The 19,184-nt window shown below is 42.5% G+C and overlaps 1 protein-coding gene across 8 annotated transcripts in view; it reads right to left on the minus strand.

Moving 5' to 3' along the window:
- The window catches only part of ANO1 (anoctamin 1), a 72,430-nt gene that overhangs the window by 24,199 nt on the left and 29,047 nt on the right, over positions 1-19,184 (minus strand). For 6 of the 8 annotated variants that reach the window (XM_032444890.1, XM_015863684.2, XM_015863685.2 and 3 more), the window contains 10 exons: positions 16,096-16,274; positions 14,028-14,351; positions 12,202-12,300; positions 10,959-11,110; positions 9,809-9,863; positions 8,218-8,269; positions 5,585-5,650; positions 5,031-5,086; positions 3,392-3,433; positions 214-278 (listed from right to left, as the gene is read on the minus strand). In XM_032444890.1, coding sequence (XP_032300781.1) covers positions 214-278; positions 3,392-3,433; positions 5,031-5,086; positions 5,585-5,650; positions 8,218-8,269; positions 9,809-9,863; positions 10,959-11,110; positions 12,202-12,300; positions 14,028-14,351; positions 16,096-16,274 — 1,090 coding nt within the window. Of the gene's footprint in view, positions 1-213; positions 279-3,391; positions 3,434-5,030; positions 5,087-5,584; positions 5,651-8,217; positions 8,270-9,808; positions 9,864-10,958; positions 11,111-12,201; positions 12,301-14,027; positions 14,352-16,095; positions 16,275-19,184 lie in introns of those variants that run through there. The other 2 variants (XM_015863687.2, XM_015863688.2) reach the window with 1 other exon arrangement.

A 19,184-nucleotide genomic window follows, 5' to 3' on the forward strand; every position in this document is an offset into this window, starting at 1 on the left:
CACAAACCTCCCCCTTGCCCACCCCTAGCTCCCCTGGCTTCTACTGTGCTATCTAGAGACACATATGTGGGACTACTGCTCATCAGAGATGCACACATACACAGCTACCTGTCCTTGGAAGCCCTATAGGGCAGCTCCAAAGGACCCAAGCACTGCAGGGCACTGGCAGGCACAGCTGTGGAGCAAGAATGTGCCCTCAGGGCTGGCTCTCACCTCACCAGATCAATAGGCTGGTACTTATAGAAGACTCCATAGCTTGCCCACTCCTCACACAGGAGCTGTAAAAGAGAAAGGAAGGTGAAAGCTGAAGCCCCAAAAGCAGGGAAGATTTCTCCTCTGCAGTTCTCATGCTGTGATCGAGTCTCACTTCTATGTGGTTTCAACACATAACTCAGATCTGCCAATATACACTGTCTGCATTAAGTATTAAAAGCAAATTTGATGATCTGGCATGCTATAATGCAGTGATGAATTCTAGTACATTAAAAGGCTCTTCAGCAATGGGATTGATGGATAACTACAATAGAGATGGGAAGAGCAGTCCTGATTTTATGATCTGCAGAAAGAATCTAACAGAACACATAGGAAAGATGAACATGCTTTAAGTTAACGAGAGAAAACAAGCATAACTGGGTTTGTTTCCATTGCACAAAAATTCAGAGTCCATCAAGAGGAACTGCACAGAGCTGCCTTGAAGCCCACATTCAGGAGATGCTCAGCTTTAATCTACAAGTATGTGATGATTTGCATTCACCCTTTTGGTTAGGATACAGGCCAAGAAGAACAACAGTCTCCATTAATAATTTATAAAATTGAATCCCTCATAAAAAGGCTCCTCTGAGACCTTCACCTTCTCTTTTACTTTGTAAAATATATCAGCAGTGCTCCTCTGATCTAATTTTCAGTTCAGCTAACAGATAGAACAAGAAATCAGTTTGTCCAGTAAATACTGGATAGAAGGAACTGTTCTCACTGGCCACCTGTACCATCATCACTGCTTCTCCTGGGATGAGGGGACCAGCCTGTCTACATATGCTTTTGAATTCCTACCTTCCTTTTCAGCTTATCTCTTTGGTTTAACCCATTTATAAGAGATAAGGAATACATCACTGAAAAAATAACTAATATGTCAAGCAAATACTCTGTTGGTCATTTCTGAGATCACTTCCTAGGGGAGCAGCCCAAGCAGGATGCCAATGCTCCAGTCTATAGGCTCTGTGGCTGTGGCAGGAAAAGCCTGGAGCACACAGCCATACTCCTCGCAGCAAAGCAGGGCCAGGCAGGTCGGCACACCAGCCACTGCCCACAGACTGCCCTACCTCCAGCATCATATTGCAAAGCCAACAAGGTTCCTAGAGAAGTTAGCAACTCTCCTGCCAAATCATTGGTCAAACCTTCCAAATTGAACTACTCCACTGTGCTTTTGAATCACTCAAAAATACGACTTTCTTTACACAGAAATGTGTTGTCAAAAATAAAAGTGGAATATGGATTTTCCTCTCTTTCCTGAAAATAATTCATCTTTACCAGTTTCCTTACAACCATAAGGGCAGAAAGTAAAAGCTGAAAGGCAGGTTTTTATTAAACATCAGCACTCTTGCATATGCGATTTCTATTCTACTACAAGTTTCTTTCGACCATTTTTCCAGAAGTTTCAGTTCTGCTGCCTGTGCTTGGGAAACACTGCAGTGATTTTGACAATTCAACTTCTTTTTTCTTAATTCCTTTTAATAAGACAAGTTAGTGCTGGAAAAGAGACGATTCCTCAGTAACCACATCTGGCCAAGCCTATCAGGAAACACTAAATGGAGGAGATTTTGCATCAGTGTCATTTTTCACTTTCGTATGGGGCTTCAAACCAAGTTTGCAGTTAAAGTACAAATGAATTATCTCATTTATCCTGACATTTATCAGCTTGATATTCAAAGCATGGCTTCAAAGACATTATTATAGAACATCAGTGAGCTATCCCTAAATATTTACTTCATTTCAATGTCTCAAATTTAATTTTGTTGTAAAAAAGGCACAGCCTGGCCTAGCACGGATTAGATTAAAGAAAGCTTCAAGAAACCAGAAGAGACGTGCCAAAGCACACCAAAAGATTACTTGAAAGGACTAGAAGCCAAAAGCCAAGGTAAACATTTCAAAACAGACAGTGAACTTGTGAAATAAGTGCATTTGTGAGGCCAGTAGTAAAGATGGTAATCCAGCTGATTTACAAAACATGGACTTTCATCCACGTTTCATCATTTTTGTTTGAGGGGTGTATTGCTCAATGATGAAATGATAAGCATGGGGTATTTTTAACTCAAATCAGTGGGGAAAAGAAAGGGTTGGTAATCAACAGTAACTGTCTCCTGGTGACTCATTTGCATGTAAGGCCCAGCAGACCCATAATTTTGGATACCTGCTTTTGTAAGGCTAACGTTGAGGGTTTGAGACCCACTTGTACACCCTGAACCATGCTTTTCCTCATGGAAACATGGCTGTGAAACAAGTTGGAAGGCAAAGGCAGGTGCTGCTAGTTCAGGGGCCCAAGGTACATGGCAATCAAATTCATTAATTCCTCCCACGAAGCAAAGAGTTTAGGAGCAGGCCTAAGCTCTCTTATGCCACACTGAGAGTGAATAAATGTGTTCTAAAGGAGCATGGTCATCACTGTGCAGAAATTCCGCTCCAAATTTAAGAAACTGGCACTTCTGCAAAGTGTAGACAAGTTCGCATTTTCTGTTGATAAGTACTCCCTCAGAATGATTACTAAACAGATGTTTTTCAGTATACACAAACTAAAAGCTATTTAAACTGTAGACTTATGCAAAAAATGATAGAGTAAGCAGTATATGTCCATAAGGCCACCTCTGGATGTGCTTCACATTAAAGCTTAAATGGAAATAAAAAATGAGCGTTTATGAGGAATGAGCCAGTCTTTATCCTTCCCAGTAGCTGACATGGCCACCTCTTGGGCCTGATGTTAATGCCATGCTCCAGAGTAGCAGCACATTAATCCACAGAGACTGCAATGCATTTTGCATGGTTGGCTGTGGCACAAAGCAGGGTTTGTGCTGGGTGTGGGTATCTGAAGATAGCTGAGCGTATTCTCTCACTGGTGGAGACCTGAAGTTACAGCACCCTAACTTTAGGTGTCATGTCTAGATGCTCTCAATAGTTGCTGATGTAGTAAGAAGCACATTGTTACTAAGCTGGCATTTTATACATAGCTATACTGAGCTCCACATGAAGGCAAACTGAAATGTTAGAAAGTATACGCATACTTCTACTGCAAGGCATTTTTATGACATGTTGTGTGGAAATCTTGGCAATGCCCAGATTCCAGCAGGTAACTTCAGGCTGGAACTTTCGCAAGTCAGTTAACCCCCTTACATTCACTTACTTTTCTGTCATTGGGTTCGACGTTTTCACCTTCATAGTCACCCTTTAAAGAAAGAAAACTCATGTCATTTAGTGAGTCATGCTCAGAGCTGCTTTACCTCCTGTATGCCCATGGATCCCTCTCGCTTAATGCATCACAACCAGAAAAGCAATCTGTAAAATAATGCTGCATTTTAGGAGTTCATTTGTCATAGCACACTTTGTCTCTTGTCACGGGGCACATTAAGAAAGAGTAATGGTGTCCATCACTGGGGAAAAAGAAATGAATAAGTGATAAAGGTGGCCTAAAAATGTCAAGGGAAAGGATGTGGTATTTCCATGGTGTTTGGGGTTCACCTCAGGCCACTTGACAGGAGAGAGAGCAGCTGAGAGAGCTGATCTGTACCCGAAGTCTCCAAACATTCAGGGCTGATTAGATCTGCAGAGCTATTTTTAAGTATGATAAAGGAGTAAATGAAGACAATAAATAAATTACTTAAAACAGAGCCTATCAGTAGTTATCTAAAGAAGTGGGGCCAGTACATGCAGAGAAGTTTATTTAACTGTTCCGGATTTCTAAGTGATATCACCATAGCCTACGAGTGCCTGATGTTTTTGATAAGTATCAGGCAGATGACAGGCCTGTTGTGATTGCTGTTACCCAGAGATAAAACACTGGAGACACAGCAAAGAGGACAGAAAACTAAGACAGCATGCTTCATTCACACGTTCCCCATGGGGCAGCCTGTACTGGGCTTGGCATTCTCTGGACACTTAAGCAGCCTTCTCATCATGAGCAGTATTTCTGTAATGTTCTCTTGACATCTGCCAGGCCTTTTTGCAAGACTGGCTGAGGGTGTTTGACAGTTCTAGCCATGCTGTGGACCTCCAAGGGAAAGCGTGACCAGCACCCAGCTGCTGTGTACCTCTGGCTCACAAAAATCACAGGACGGTTGGAGGGGATCTTTGTGTCCACCTAGTCCTACCAGCAGTGATACGCAGGGCAGGATGCCCAGGACCATGACCATGCAGCTTCTGAAGACCTCTCCAGAGAGTCTACAACCTCTGAGAAACCTATGCTGTAACAAACCCAGCACTGAAGTGCTGCCTGATGTTTGAAAAGAACCTCCTCTGCTCCAGCTTGTGCCCAGTGCCACTGTTTCTGGCACTGGGCAGAACTGAGCAGAGCCTGGCTCCATCCTCTATGCACCTTTCCTTTTGGTATTTGTACACGTTTATGAGATCCCCGTGAGCCTCCTCTGCTCCAAGTTGAGCAGCCTTAGCTCTCAACCTCTTCTCACAGGAGAGGTGCTCCAGACCCTTCACCATTTTGACAGCCCTTGGTTGGGCTCTTTCCAGCATGTCTAGGTTTGACATCACTCACTTTAACTTTCATTTGCTAAGTCACTGAAACAACTCTTCTATTATCATATAAAGGCATCACTTCGGATCGTCAGAGGTAGGATGGAGGTGGGAAATTCATTAATAGTGAGCACAGTGATGGAAACAGCCTGCAGAAATGACTAGAGCCATCACGCAAGCAAGCAGGAAGTTGTGCTCCCGGGCACCAAAGTTTGGGATGTTGCCATTAATACATTACATATTAAGGACTGCTTGGTGTCAGAGAGTAGACGTGGAAAATGCATTCCAAGATCACTTACATCATGCAAAGGATATGCAGCACTGTAAACTCCATTGGCAAGCAGGCTGGTGATCCCTTGAAAAATAAAGACATAATGGTTATTTACAGTTTCAAGGCTAGACAGTCTCACTTCATCATGCTTCCTGGAGGTTTCCCTCAAAATAACAGCCATTTGGTCAGCTAATGATTTTTCTGCCATTTCATTCCTTTCCATGTACTTTCATTTTTAATCATATAGGTTATTAAACATGACTCATTTTATGAAATGGAAAACTGCAGAGAGCAAGAAGAAGTCATATATATTTGAGGATCGAGAATTAGAAGCCAATGACTTGAAATTAGTCATGATAATAAATTACATTTTCTGAAAAGTCAGTTTGATTTAAGGGCAAGCCTGCAGATTTGAAAGCATGTAGCAGAAGGCTCGATCACAAAAAGAATACGGCTGGAATTGATGTTATAAGGGAACACGCATACGCACTCATCATACACACAGAGCTTTGAATTTAGATTTCAGATTGATTAGAGAAATTGTAGGGAAAGCCTTTGCAAAGACCTTGGCGTAATACTTACCATATTTACCACATTTTCGTCTTTTATTTAAAAGGGCAGATTCCTTCTTTCTTCCCTCTCCTTTCCCTGTTTACACATCCGTTTATTAGTTACATGCATGAGCCTGAAAGCAGTTAATGCTTCATCTACAAAATGTATGGAGCACAAGGGACAGGTTCAGCCCTGTCTGGTGCGGTAACACTCCCTCAGCAGGGCTGGAGCACAGCGAGGCCAAGCTGGGGAAGGCGCGAGCACAGGGCTGAAGGGCATATCCATCGAGGATTGTTTTAGAGTAGTCACAGGTATGGGATGATGGTTGGACTAGGTGATCTGAGAGATCTCTCCAGCCTTTATGATTTAGTGATACTCCCTCCCACAGGTCACTTGGCCAAACCAAGGCCCTTGAGGGTGCACACAGCCTCTCACACACTGCTGCCATCCATACAGCTGCTGCCAGTGATGGAGGGGTGCCCACATCCGAGCATGCCTTGTTATTCATGGAGTTATGGCTGGTGATTCAACCAACCAGTCTTGGCTGTGGAACCAGAGCTACTTTGGGTCAGTTGGTGCCAAGCCAAGCAGTTCACTCTGTGCAAGGCTAAACAAAAAAAAATAAATCTCTGGCACTGTAGAGAATTCAAAAGAACTCAACAATTTATTAAAAAAAAAAAAAAAAAAAGGGGGAGAGGAAAAATTATGCGTTATTGCATGCTCCCTGCTGACCATCCACTCATTGCTACCCAGTGTGGGACAGCGAGCGTGAATCAGGAAGCAATCACTGCAGGTTCGGGAGCTGTTTCTGATTGTTCTTAAAGTAAGAATTTTTCAGTTTCACTAATACAATAGCACTAGCTAAAGAAACTGCTCCGGGAGCTTTTAGTATCCTGTAGTATCATTATTTTTCAAGTCATATTTAAAATTATACAGTTCAATGAGTTGTCTGCAAATGTTTCCACACTTCTAGCACAAGCAGCTAGTGAACAGATAAATTATCCTTTTAGGCAGTGCCACCAAGGAGCTCCATAATACCCTACCACATATCAGCATTTAACAGTTACAATAGGTTCACATTTTCACAAATTCGCAAAATGAATAACAAAGACTGCAGTGTTTGCTCTGCTGCTGCCCTTTTCCTGCTGGACAGAAGCATTGCAGCATTATCTGTGTTTGCTCAAATCCATTTGCAACCTTTGCTGGGTTGTAACCCAGCATTCCAGTGCCATAACACAAAGAGCCTGATTGAGTTATGCTGATTATACCCTCAGATGTGCAGGCCTAATGACATTTTTATTGGGTATACTTCGTGACCTTGCCAGTCCATTGAAGAAGAACAACCCAGGAATTCTAACACTTCAGCTGAATAGGGCAAAGGCTAAAGGAAGGTAATCTCTAACCAGTTTCCCATTTTTGGATAAAAAATTAAAAATAAAAAATAATCAAGTAAGCAACCAACTCTCAGGCAAGAATTCAAACTGAGCTACATGATTCTCTCCCTTTAAGAGTGCACGTACATAATATCCAGTGAAAGTGATCTGGCATTAGACTCAAAAAAGGGTCCTGAAAGTCACAGATTAACTTGGATTTCCCATGCTACAGGCAAATAGAACTTCTGTTAATATTGGCTGAACCCCAAGAAAATTTAGTGTATACAAGGACTCAACAATTATACATTGTATGCTGTTACTTCAACAGAGAAATCCAAGCATGGAAATTGTTTCTTGTATAATTGTTCTTTATTATCTGTTGGACTTATAAGCAGCTGATGGGTCAATATTGAACAGAACTACCTGTTGTTCAAGTTCCCATTGTTTTACTTAGCTGCTTGTAGGTAAATAAATGCTGTAACAGACTTCAGCAGTTATCAAATACCTTCCACCACGTCCATGCACTTTTTCTCATCCAAATATGTTTCTATTTATCATCTGTTAAGATGACAGGATATGAGAGAATACAGCCTCTCTTATATATATATATATATATATATATATATATATATATATATTATATAATTTGGTTTACCATTGTTACATTTGATCCCTCAGACAGCTATATACCACTTCTGCCTCACAGTGTTTGAATTCATGCTTACCTGCATTAGGAATTCATTTCTTAAGAGCACCAGACTTAGGGCTGAAATCCTAAAACTGTTGGCTGTGCCAGCATGAACTTTACCCACACCTGCCATGAGGGCCAAGGGAAGGACTGGCCTCAGGTTGAACTCACACTTGTAACAGTGATTTGGACGGTCACCATTTCACTCAAGTGCTTGCAAAGGGGATGCAGTGGCCCATAGCTTTCAGGGCAGTTACAGAAGTGCATGGTAATGCTCTCATCCACTACAATGAGTGATAAACTGAACCACCACAGAGCTTATGTCACCCCTGGCTTTAGATCACCTTCCAGCCCTGCCATAAAGGTCATAACTAACATACAGAGGGCCTACATGCTCACATCTCCTTTAGAGTTGAATCTACAGATTCATGTCTGAAAAAATTCCAAATAGCTACAGTAATTAGATTTCTGAATAAAACACATCCACATACATCAAATCAGAGAGCAGGACAAAAACCAAAACTCCGCAGCCAGCTACAGCTTGCCATTACTTTCAATATCCAAAAACAATATTGATCTTAAACCTCAATAATGTTTCTTACCCATGCTATATTTTGCTTTGGTACATGTTGTTCTTTTCAGAATTTCATAAACCTGTAGAAGTAACAAAAGAGAAATGCTTACTTGGGATATTGCCAGCAAAAAGCAGTCTTTCTATGCACAGCTCAGATACAAGTATTGGCAAAACCAAGACATTGGTGAAGTCATTATTTGTTAATAAAAATTGTCATGCTCAGCACATCAGAGTTTCAAGACTTCCTTACGCAGTTAATAGTATGAGAGTTGGACAGGATGTTTTTTTAGGTCTTTTCCAACCTTGGTGATTCTGTGAGAGAGGAAGGCTGAGCTCGCTGGCCAGTTACTGCTGCTTATTTGAGTGAGACAGGATTACATTTTTCTCCTGTCGGGCCACCCCTCCCTGCTGCCATTCAGGGAGTGCCACTGCCTGCAGTGCCTGAGGACATCGCTGCCTCCGGCCCCATGAGTTTGCACATGTGTGGCAGCTATCCGAAAACAGGTAAAACAAACAGTTTGACCTTAACGTTTCAGAGCCTGGTCGCAAAATAAACGTATTTGTTCTATGACTTGTTTTCATTTATTGTCAAATAACCTTTGCACACTGGTGTGGGGCCAGGATGGCAGGGGAGGTCATCCTGCGTTTTTCCACATAAGCTTTGGCAGCTCTGCAGGGGTGAGCTGCACAGTTGTTGCCTGCTGGGTCATGGGTGGCACCTGAGGCTGCCCCTCTGCCCAGCACTGCCCTTCAGCTCCCCACAGAGAGATGTCCAGATACATAATGTAATGATTTTCTTTTTTTAAAAAAAAAAAGTTCAAGCTCTTCAGCTTTTTCTGTTCAACAAAGCCTCCCCAGGGAGTGACTGGATTCCTGTTCATTTTGCTGTAGGTGGGAGGGTCAATATTTGCACTGTGGTTTAAAAATACATATGGGAAAGGCAAGAGAGATCTTTAGGTAACAAGAATACATAGAGAAATGCATGCAGGATAAGATGATGCCAGGCACTGCTCAATCTACCTTTTGTTACTGGGTTATTTGCAGGAATTTCAAATGAAGCAACACAGAATCAGCATTACTGCTATATGCCTGGTATTCCTTAGGGGCTTTAGGGAAGGTAAGCAAGAAGTCAGCCCCATGCTTTGCAGAATTGTTGCAGCAACTGCTGCTCGGCACAACCCTGGATGCTGTGCAGGCTTTCATTTTAATATCCTTTTAATATCTGACTATAGAGCAGGATGCACTTTCTCCCCTTTCTATTGCAGAGTTGTAATAGAGCAGTGTATAGCCAGGGACAGTTAGGCGCAAAACAGTACCTAAATCTATTCCCTCCTGGTGATGTGCCTACTAAGAAATCATGTTTCACTTTCACCATGAACCAAAAAGAAGATCCAAATCACTGTCCAAAAGACAGCAATCTGTTAGCATCAAACACAATTTATTGTACAAGCTAGAGCTGGAAACATCTATTGGATAAATAATTAATATCACGGGTCACCTCTGCCCTTTGGTACAAAGGGACAAACTTGCAGTAGATTTTGTCCTAAATACAGCAAAGGAGCTATTAACACCAGGACAAAGGCACTACCTGCCATGAATTATTTATATACAGTACTTACTATAGTGCTTCTTGTTTTGCTGTCAAAGAAGGAATCTCTGTCAGACAAATCAAATCTGTTAAAAGACCAGAAGGAAGCCCATTACATTAAAAAAGAAACAACACAGTAATTTCCTGCTCTTGTTGACCCCTTCAGTATTTTCTTTTCTCGTGGGGTTCTCTCATAGCTAACAATAAAGGGTAGCTTGTGGAAGCCTTGTTAAAAAGAAAGTCCAACTCTCGCATTTTAAAGACAAGTTTTATTATTTATAGTTTTGTTGTTTGTTTTTTTTTTCTCCACACAAGAGAGGCTGTTGGCACACATCTAATCAAATTCCTGCCTGCATGGGCCTCGGGTTTCTTCCTCCTAATAATCTTTATATTTGGGCCATACCTGCAAAACCTGTAAGAGCACTCTGGCTTCCCTCATACAGCAAACACCTAGATGGTCTCACTGAAGACAGCCACCTCTGCAAGAAACACAAGGCATTTCCAAACACAAGCTAAGAAGCACCTTCTAGGCTCTCTCTGAGCTATCAGTCTCCATTGCTGCAGGAGCATCCTACATGCAGCACAAACGTATGAATATAATAGCTGCAAGTCTAAGAATCAAATGTTATATGCATCAAGTGGCCCCACTATCAGGCATGTGAATCTAATACGCAGCTCCATTAGTGTTCTGCATCCCTTTATTAAAAACAATCAAAAAAGTCCATATCTAGAGTGAAGAAATCCTTCCCTAGGACTGGTATTTGTTCCAGCTGGCACGCACATAAACACACTCTTCAAAGCTTTGCCTCTGGGATGCTGGCCAAGGAAGAGCAGCAGCAAAGCAATCCGAGGCAAATGAAAATCCGGCTGGGCCCCACCTTATGATTTTTTTCCTCCACCCACATCTATAGCTACTCTCACCAGTCCACTGCTACCACTGACTTCATATCACTTACAAGACAAGACCTGATTTGCAGAACATGTGAGCTGCCCATGCCACATGACTGGAATTGTCTTTGCCATTATCAATCCACAACTCTGCCTGTAAATTTTACTGAGCACTTCCATTCTATGTGGGAAAAAAGATTATTATACATAACATTGTAAGTTTTGTTTGACATTCATTTTCTTTTCAGCCACTACCAGAGCAGTCCAGGCCCGCTGGCACCACGGTCACTTACAAGTGCTGCTTCTCCCTGGAGAAGGGGTAGGAAAGGCGCTTCACTGTCTGCGGTTTGTGCTCGGCCACCTTGGGCTGGATGGGCTCCGTAATCTTCTGAATTACTGAGTTGATCTTTTTCAGAAGACCGTGGGTCTGATTGATTTGATACATCTGAGGGGGAGAACAGAAGAATGGTAGAACTTCATCATTTTCTGGTTCACAGAGGTGCTCTCATTGGTACAATTTCCTGGGTGCAACAGTACAAAGAAGTAAGGGACAGAAGTGGTCACCCCACCCTGCAGTATCAGGGGCTTTTCCTGTGAATATCCTGTAGCTTTCAGAATTTTCTCCTCTTCAATATAATCAAAGATTATTCAAGATACTTTGCTTCCATAACCCTGAAGCCGCTATTCTACTGCAGTTCTCTTTTTATTACGCTTCTGACTTCGGCAGGAAGTGAGGCAATAATGGGGATTGATATAAAATCCAAACCAAATGCGTAGCTGTAGCTTTGTAATAAATGATGCTGAGCTTCGAGAGTGTCTCTTTCTCCATTACAGACTTCCCTCCATAGTCTGGGACATGCACTTAGTATGTTTAAATATTAATCTATCTCTAAGCTACTCTCACTGAGCAGGTAGCGATCTATCATGGATGACTGAGAATTTAGCTCACGATGAAAATACACCATTGCATCTTTAATGACATTTCAAATATTCTGAGAGGTAATTTATTTTGTGGTAAAGTAGTCCTTACTCCTGCAAGCCTGACTGATGATGTATGTAAAAGTATCCACCTAAACCCAGTGAGACTACTGCATGCAAAGTAGTATATTCATTTTTAAGTAGTCCAGCCTTTTGGGTGAGAAAGAAACCACCAAAAGGTACAACTACATTTCATTATCAATCAACTACAGCCTCCTTTAAAACACACTGGGAGGGTAAAGTACTCGCACCGTGCACAGGCAGTGGCAGGAGTCAGGAGTTCATGATTCCCACCCCTGCTTCTACTTGTTCTTTTGTTGTCCCAGGCAAGAAATTTTTTGACTCTCCCAGTTTTCTTGTTAAGTGCCATGGAGACACTGTCCTCCTTGCTGGACTGTGCAGATTAGTTCACTATTTTATAAATGCTTGTGGGAATAAAAGTATATTTGAAAGGTGTGTAATGAGAATGTGTTTAAACAATGCCTTCTGAGGTGGGAGGGGAAACAAAACACAAAGAAAAACAGAAAAGGGAAAAAAAAGCAAGACAGTTGGGCTTACCTTTTTTGTGGGCATCTTGAGCTTAAGAAACTCCGCCTCACGACACAATACATTCCATGGTGCATGGATTTTTACAAATCCAACCCCGTGGATCTTAGTCTAAAAAAAAAAGCAAAAAAAAAGGTTACTGGTGGGAAGAAATTAAGTATTTTTCCCCCTTGTGTTTCATCCACATTTAAAGAAATGCCATTACAGCCAACAATATCAGCTCATTTGTTTGAGCTGACCAGTTTCTAACAACAGGACAATCAGTGGGTACCTCTCAGAGCTGAGCTGATAAAAAACGTGACTCAGAAATGCTATTGTCTTCCAGAACAATCACCATTAGGTTAAACAGATAAAAAGATAAAAACTGTTTGAGAAATAAAAGCTAATGGCTACGGACACAAATAATGGCTAAGCCAGGTAAACTTGATTCACAGGCACAGGGCCAAATGCCATGCATTGTAAGAAGTGGAGCCGAGGGGCATTCTTGCTGCCTCACAGAAGCTGCACAGAACCCACAGGAAGTGAAGGGACATCCACCTTTCCCAGCCTGTCTTCCAGAATCCCACTGACTGCCCAGAGGACATAGCTAACCCCCAGCCTTCCAACCAGTTATCAGTTCCAAGGCATCCTTGAATTTACTTCCTCAAAGAGCATTTTAGTGACTTAATGAACAAGTGAACAAAGCTACACTACAACAACCTGACACAAAACAATTCATAATTTCACACAGGCACAGAGAACTGGAAAATTTCTCACACTGTACCATCAGCCTCACCTATAATTTGTGAATTAGGGTTGGCAGGTTTACTTATTTAACACTGATCTCTGTTCTAGATGTTTAATGCCAACTGTTGCATACAGTAAATAAAACCAACACAAACACTCACCCTCTCTCGTGGGGATTTCAGGCATATTGGTTGGATCAGTTAATTGTAATAGCTTTCTTTGAAATTAATATGACTGCGGCTATTTCTACTAATCACACATTGGCAGTACTTCACACGCATCACTTTTCATGCAATCTAATGGTCTTTTAATAGAGTATGCTGTTTTCAGAGTACAGGTGAAGGGCTGTAATGTTCACATCCAAGAATGGAAGGAATAAAACTGCAACCCAGAGCCATGTGTTTGAAACAACAGAGTATTTCGCAGAGCACCTTGCACAAACATAGTTCTCCAGAGGCTGCACCAAGGTACGAAAATTTTACTGTCTGCATCAGATATTCCTCATCAGAGCCAGAATTACAAGTGGACCCAACCCATGTCATAACATCAACCTCTGATTGCTGTTTACAGCCATATGAGCCTCACCTCTAGCTATGATAACACACCAACAAGCTGTGTGGCAGTAAGGCATGTGCCATCATGAGTGATGGCTGAGAAGCTCAGCCTGTTGCCCTGTTGAACCTCCCCCTTGACACTGGTGAGGACACATCTGGAGAAGAGAAGGTTGAGAGGGGATCTCATAACTGTTTATAAATATCTGAAGTGCATGAGTCAAGTCAATGTAGGCGGACACTTTTCAGTGGAGTGTGGTAATAGAATAAGGACAAGGGGCAGAAACTGTAACACAGGAAGTTCCGTGCTAACATAAGGAAGAACTTCTTTTTTGTCAGGAGAGATGGAGCACTGGAACAAGTTGCTCAGAAAGAGGTGGATTCTCCTTCTCTGGAGGTATTCAAGACCTACCTTTGTTACCTGCTGTTGGGAACCTGCTTTAACAGGAGGCTGGACTCGATCTCTAGAGGTCACTTCCAGCCCTTATGGTTCTGTGACACTCCCCAAACCCACCCACCAGCCATCCTCCTTATCATAACACATCTACAGCAGCTCCTTACATCCTCATCATGTTCCAGTTCCAGGCCAGCCTCCACCAGGTTCCCCTCGTACTCCTCTCTGCGAAACCTCTTGTCATCTTCATGGCAGTCAGCATGGGGCTCGCTCTCACCCATCTCCATCTGCAAACTCTTCCCAGGCAGTGGGTCCTGCTTGGTGCTCCTGGCACCTGCATCATTGTGCTGGGATCTCCTGGTGAGTGTCCTCCCAGCTGAAGACTTCTTGTAGTGATATACTAGGATGTAATCCACTTTCCTCTTGCCATCTCGGAAGTAGAGTCCATATTTGCAGTCAGCATCTGGATTTTTGGATAGGGAATTCAATAGCTGGAAGCAGGGAGTGAGAAGGAGAAGAATAATTAGTGCACAGTCAAATGGGCACCAAGCAGACCAGGGCCTGGTATCAAGCACTGCTTTACCAGAACACACCAAGACCTAAATACAGACAGCAAGCCTGCAGAAGCAGCCCCCACATGCTACTCACTGAAAACAATTTTGCAAGTTAACACTCGCAATTTTCCTGATAGCCGGCTGGGATTTCATTGGTCAGAAGTAAATAGATAAAATGACTGGGATTTAATCTAATTCCCAGCACACTGCTTCTTAAGTCAGCTACTGGGTAGTTTTGGTTGTCTCCACTGAGGGTTAATTGCCACTAAGATCATCTGTCCTCTTCCATCTGGGACATCTGTGTTTTGGTTCTGACAGATAGATTGATATCATACGCAAACATTTCTCACTTCTTTTATCTATGGCTGCTAGTTTATATCATCTGAGAAAGAGATCAGCCCCCATACAGACTGAAGGGAGCCAGCTGGGCGTCGAGGGCGGCCAATACCCATGGACTGCAGCCAGGGAAGCATGCTCCTTGCTAGCTGAGTTCACCACTCTTCTCCCCACTTATCAAACCCCTGCCTGCCTCACAACGTGAGGGTGGCAAGGGCTTTGTTACTGCCTTGAACTAGTGCTGTGTAGGTTGGCTGCGCAATGCCGCAGGACACAAGTCTCAAAACAGCCTCATTTTCACACACTTGCCTGAAAACCAGACAGGATAACTATAGAGACATACCAAAGTACTAACAGATATTAATTTCTGTCTTTCCTTGAACCTGTTGAAAATTTGACCCTCTTGAGGACTAGCTGACTTTGTAGGAGAGTCTGCTGCACTCTGCATACAAAAGCCTCAACACATTCCCTAACGATAAGAATAACTCTACTGCACTGTGAAAGGGATGAGCCAAAGGACTCCAAAGAAGCTCGTTGTCCTGATTTAAAGAAGTAAATAGAGTCTTTGCAGGTTGTTCTTTAATACTGCGTGATTCTTGTAGGCCACGGAGATGGAAAGGTGCATCAGCCAAGACCATGCATGGCCTGATCCTCTGCTTGTAGAAGATACAAAGAATGGGTATCTATTTCAAAACAACCCTGACAGAATCATTCCACCACACTCAACCCTAATTAAGCACAATGAATCAAGCACTGCTTTTCTGGTGAGTCTTTCTCCAGCATGGTCTGTTACACAGCTCACTCCACCTCCACTCCTTCACCTGAATAAACTTTTATGCGCTTATGACACAGCCAGCTTCTAATCCTGCTGTGCATTTATGTTACTAACTTCCTTTAAAACTGCTGATAAAAAGTTTTAACCGAGGTACAATTAATGATGCTAGAAATCTGACTATGAGAAACAATCTCTGCTGTGTGTTACAAACTGTTTAACATTACCTCTGCTAACAGTAGTTTTTGCATGCAGTTTTGGACATTTATGCTCAGCGTGGGCAGAGATTTAAAGGTTGCCACAGCCTTACTGACAGATTACTCTGAGAATAACCAAACCCTTTTTAGGATAGGAGTTAAAAAAGGTTCCCTTGTTTCCCTTTGCCAGCCCACACACCTAAGCAGCAAGCCCACCAAACAAGCAGGTGCTGTGGCTGGCAGCAGCCTCCTCTGCACCCCTGAAAGGGAAGGGGGAGACTGGCAGAGCCTTCAAGGAAAGGGAACATTTGGGAATGAGGTAAGGAAATAAGTACAGCATGCTAGCTGCTGCACATCTGGCAGGTCCTTTACTCACTGTGCTTTCATGCTGGTCATATCCTATATCCTCAATAGCTCGGATGTTGATGATGTGGATCCCCTTCTCCTCAGCAGGCAGGCAGGAGTATTTCTTGTTAACCCTCATGCCTGACTCGTCTGGAACCTCACTGAGGTTGTCAGGCAGAAAATCCACCCCATGAAAATCACTGTCTGTGTCTGAAAGGAAAAGGAACAACTTAATAAGGACACTTTAATCCCAACACATGCTCCTCCCAGAGCCACCCAAGCTGAGACGTATCCTGTTCCTGCCCTCAGCTGCCAATGAGCCTCCCTGCAGGGCTCCCACCCACCCCTTGCTTGGTTCGAGAGCCCGTGGCCCTGAGTTCAATCTCCTCCTCTGAGGAATACTCCCTGACATCCCCACCATGGTGCTGTCACACCAACTAAATGCTTTTTCCCTCAAGCAAGCAGGTGTTGTGTAGAATGTGATGAACCATTCCCACTTACCTGGACATACCAGGTTTTCTCAGCCCTACCCTGCCAGGCACCCTTAGCACTCCTACTTAGTATTTAATCCTATAGGTGGTCTAAAGGATTTCATATATAAATTTCATTACAAATAGGACCACCAGCTAACAGTTGAAAAACAAACCGTCACTTGCATATACACATTGAAACATGCACATGTACATTTATACACACAATGGAAGGCAAAGTTTTCCAAGATTTGATTCATTTTAACACAGAAGCAAAATACCACAGAGCTATGCCTTTTTCCAAACCCCTTGGGAGCTGGATTTGCTTGTCTAAGGAGCAAAGATAAAGCAAGAATTTTAGAATTTAGCCTTGAGAGGATACTAAATTAACTTTCCCCCAAAGACAAACAAGAAAAACATGCAGAGGAGCACATTCTAGAAGCTAAGCTGCAACAATCTGTTGCTGCAGCTTGTCCAATGCTCTGCCTCTGGAACAGGGATCAGCCAAAACCATGTGTGTACACATTACACACAGTGCCTCTGGGCCTTGGACAGAAGTAGCCCCTTAGAGAAACACTCCTCCTTTCTACCTACTAACTTTAGGATGAAGTGAGGAAACACATCACATTTTAGCCAGCTATTTCTTAGCTTTAGGGAATGCTGCTCTACACCCAGTGACCTGTCTGAACATGGTAGATCTTCAGAGGTGGCATGGCAAGGAAGGCAGGGGAGATCACATTCCCCAGCAGGTTTGTGGAAAACACAGGATGCAGAACGTCTGATAAGGTGCAGAGCAGGGATGCCACTTCATGGGTCTCGACAGGCTGAAGAAATGTGGCCTCACAAAGCTCAGCTAAGCCAAATGCAAGGTCTGTACCTGGACAAAAGTAAGCATGGGTAACGCCTGCAGCACAGCAGGAAGGTGTGGTGCTTCTTGGGCTTATCAGTTATAAAGAGAAGAGCACTTGGTAAGAAAGCCAAGCTTCTCTGGAACCATCAGTCATGCTTCTCTGGAAACAGCAATTTCCTTAAGTTTATAGATCTTCATTTCAGTCCCTGTACTTAGGAAATCTGCTGTCCCAAGCAACATTCAACAAGTGCCACATTTTCCCTGGGTGTTCAAGGCATTCCTAGGAACTGCAGTGTTCAGATCTGATGTCTGGTATCCACATCCTCCCCACTCCTGACCGAATAACACTATAACCTTTGCACAGAGCTTGGGCAGTAATTATCCTCATGTATTTCATGCGTACAGCACGTAGCACCCATATCACCGCACGTATGTGCTGCTATCCCTGGCTTTCCTTTAAGATTCTAGATCACTCCTGTGATCTTGGGACAGGATCCTCAAACTCAGCAAATCACTTGAATAACAACTTGCAAAAATCAAAGAATCTCTTGATGGGATAATGTAGAAATGCACACAAAAATCAGCAGTCTAATGGGAGCAACTAGCATGACAATAACAATTCCCCACACATCTTTGCTCTGTTTTTCCCCAGCATATACATGCACACATACAAACTCCATGAACACTCAAGTACTTATAATGTATGTTTATCAGCTGCATATTCCTTTTTTTCTTCTTTCCCCCCCCCCCCCCATAGTTTTTAGGTATTCACATAATACAGCAACTCTTGGAACTTCCTACACATAACTACCTATATTGGGATTTGGAAGAATGCCTGAAATAATTTTCTAGAAACAATAGCTTAAATGCTAGAAAACTCCTCTTTCCTTCCTCCTCCTCTGACACACATAGAAAATTAAACCTAGGTACTCCACCAGATCACAAAGATCACTAGGAGTGAAGTGTCAATTACTGACTTATTGAATCTAAATATATTTTGTACTTTATAATGGGTCTGTGAACTGAAAAGCTCTAGATTAGAAACCACAGTTAAAATGAAAAACATTTGGAATGGAAAACCACAAGCTTCAGTGGGCCCAAACAAACTCTCTGTGCTCTGTTCAGCTTCTCAACTGTATTTGTTAAGTTTGCAGTGCAGAGCAAGGAGACCTACTCCGGTGATTCAGTGCTATTGTGTAAGCCCAAGCAATCAGCCATCTGCAAGCATATATTTACATTTCTGTTTACACATCAGTAGCCTGGCAATATCTGAAAGTACAAGTGCTTAAGGTAGGCAATGAATCATAAAATTTTGGTTTATTATGACGACTGGAAAAAGACAAGAAACGGTGAGAACGCCATTGATACAATCTTAATTACAAGAAGTTTGATTTCTGTGCTTGAAGGTGATGTCAGGATTTAAGGCTAAGTAAAGCCATCCAAGCCACTTTGGTAATTATAAACGCACAGGGATTACGAGTAGTTCACATACACTGATTTGGCAGAGGTCAAAGCATTCTGTTACAGAACATCTTTTGATAAAAGACAATATTTTAAAACTCAAGTCTGTATATTGAGTTAATCATATTAAATAACAACAATAAATTTATCTGAAATTAAATATATGCTCTAAATTATTTATGTCAAGTTAGCAGGCACAAAATGAAGAGCACAAAGAGTGCCAGCTTCCTAATTCAGCTACAGTCACATCTTAAGCTCTTTGTAGGGAGCTGAAAGAAGAGGATTATTGTGACAACTGCTGGCTTTGCTACTTTTTAACACTGACTAACCCACTCTTTT

Source organism: Coturnix japonica, chromosome 5 (assembly GCF_001577835.2).
Source record: "Coturnix japonica isolate 7356 chromosome 5, Coturnix japonica 2.1, whole genome shotgun sequence".
Lineage (NCBI taxonomy): Eukaryota > Metazoa > Chordata > Aves > Galliformes > Phasianidae > Coturnix > Coturnix japonica.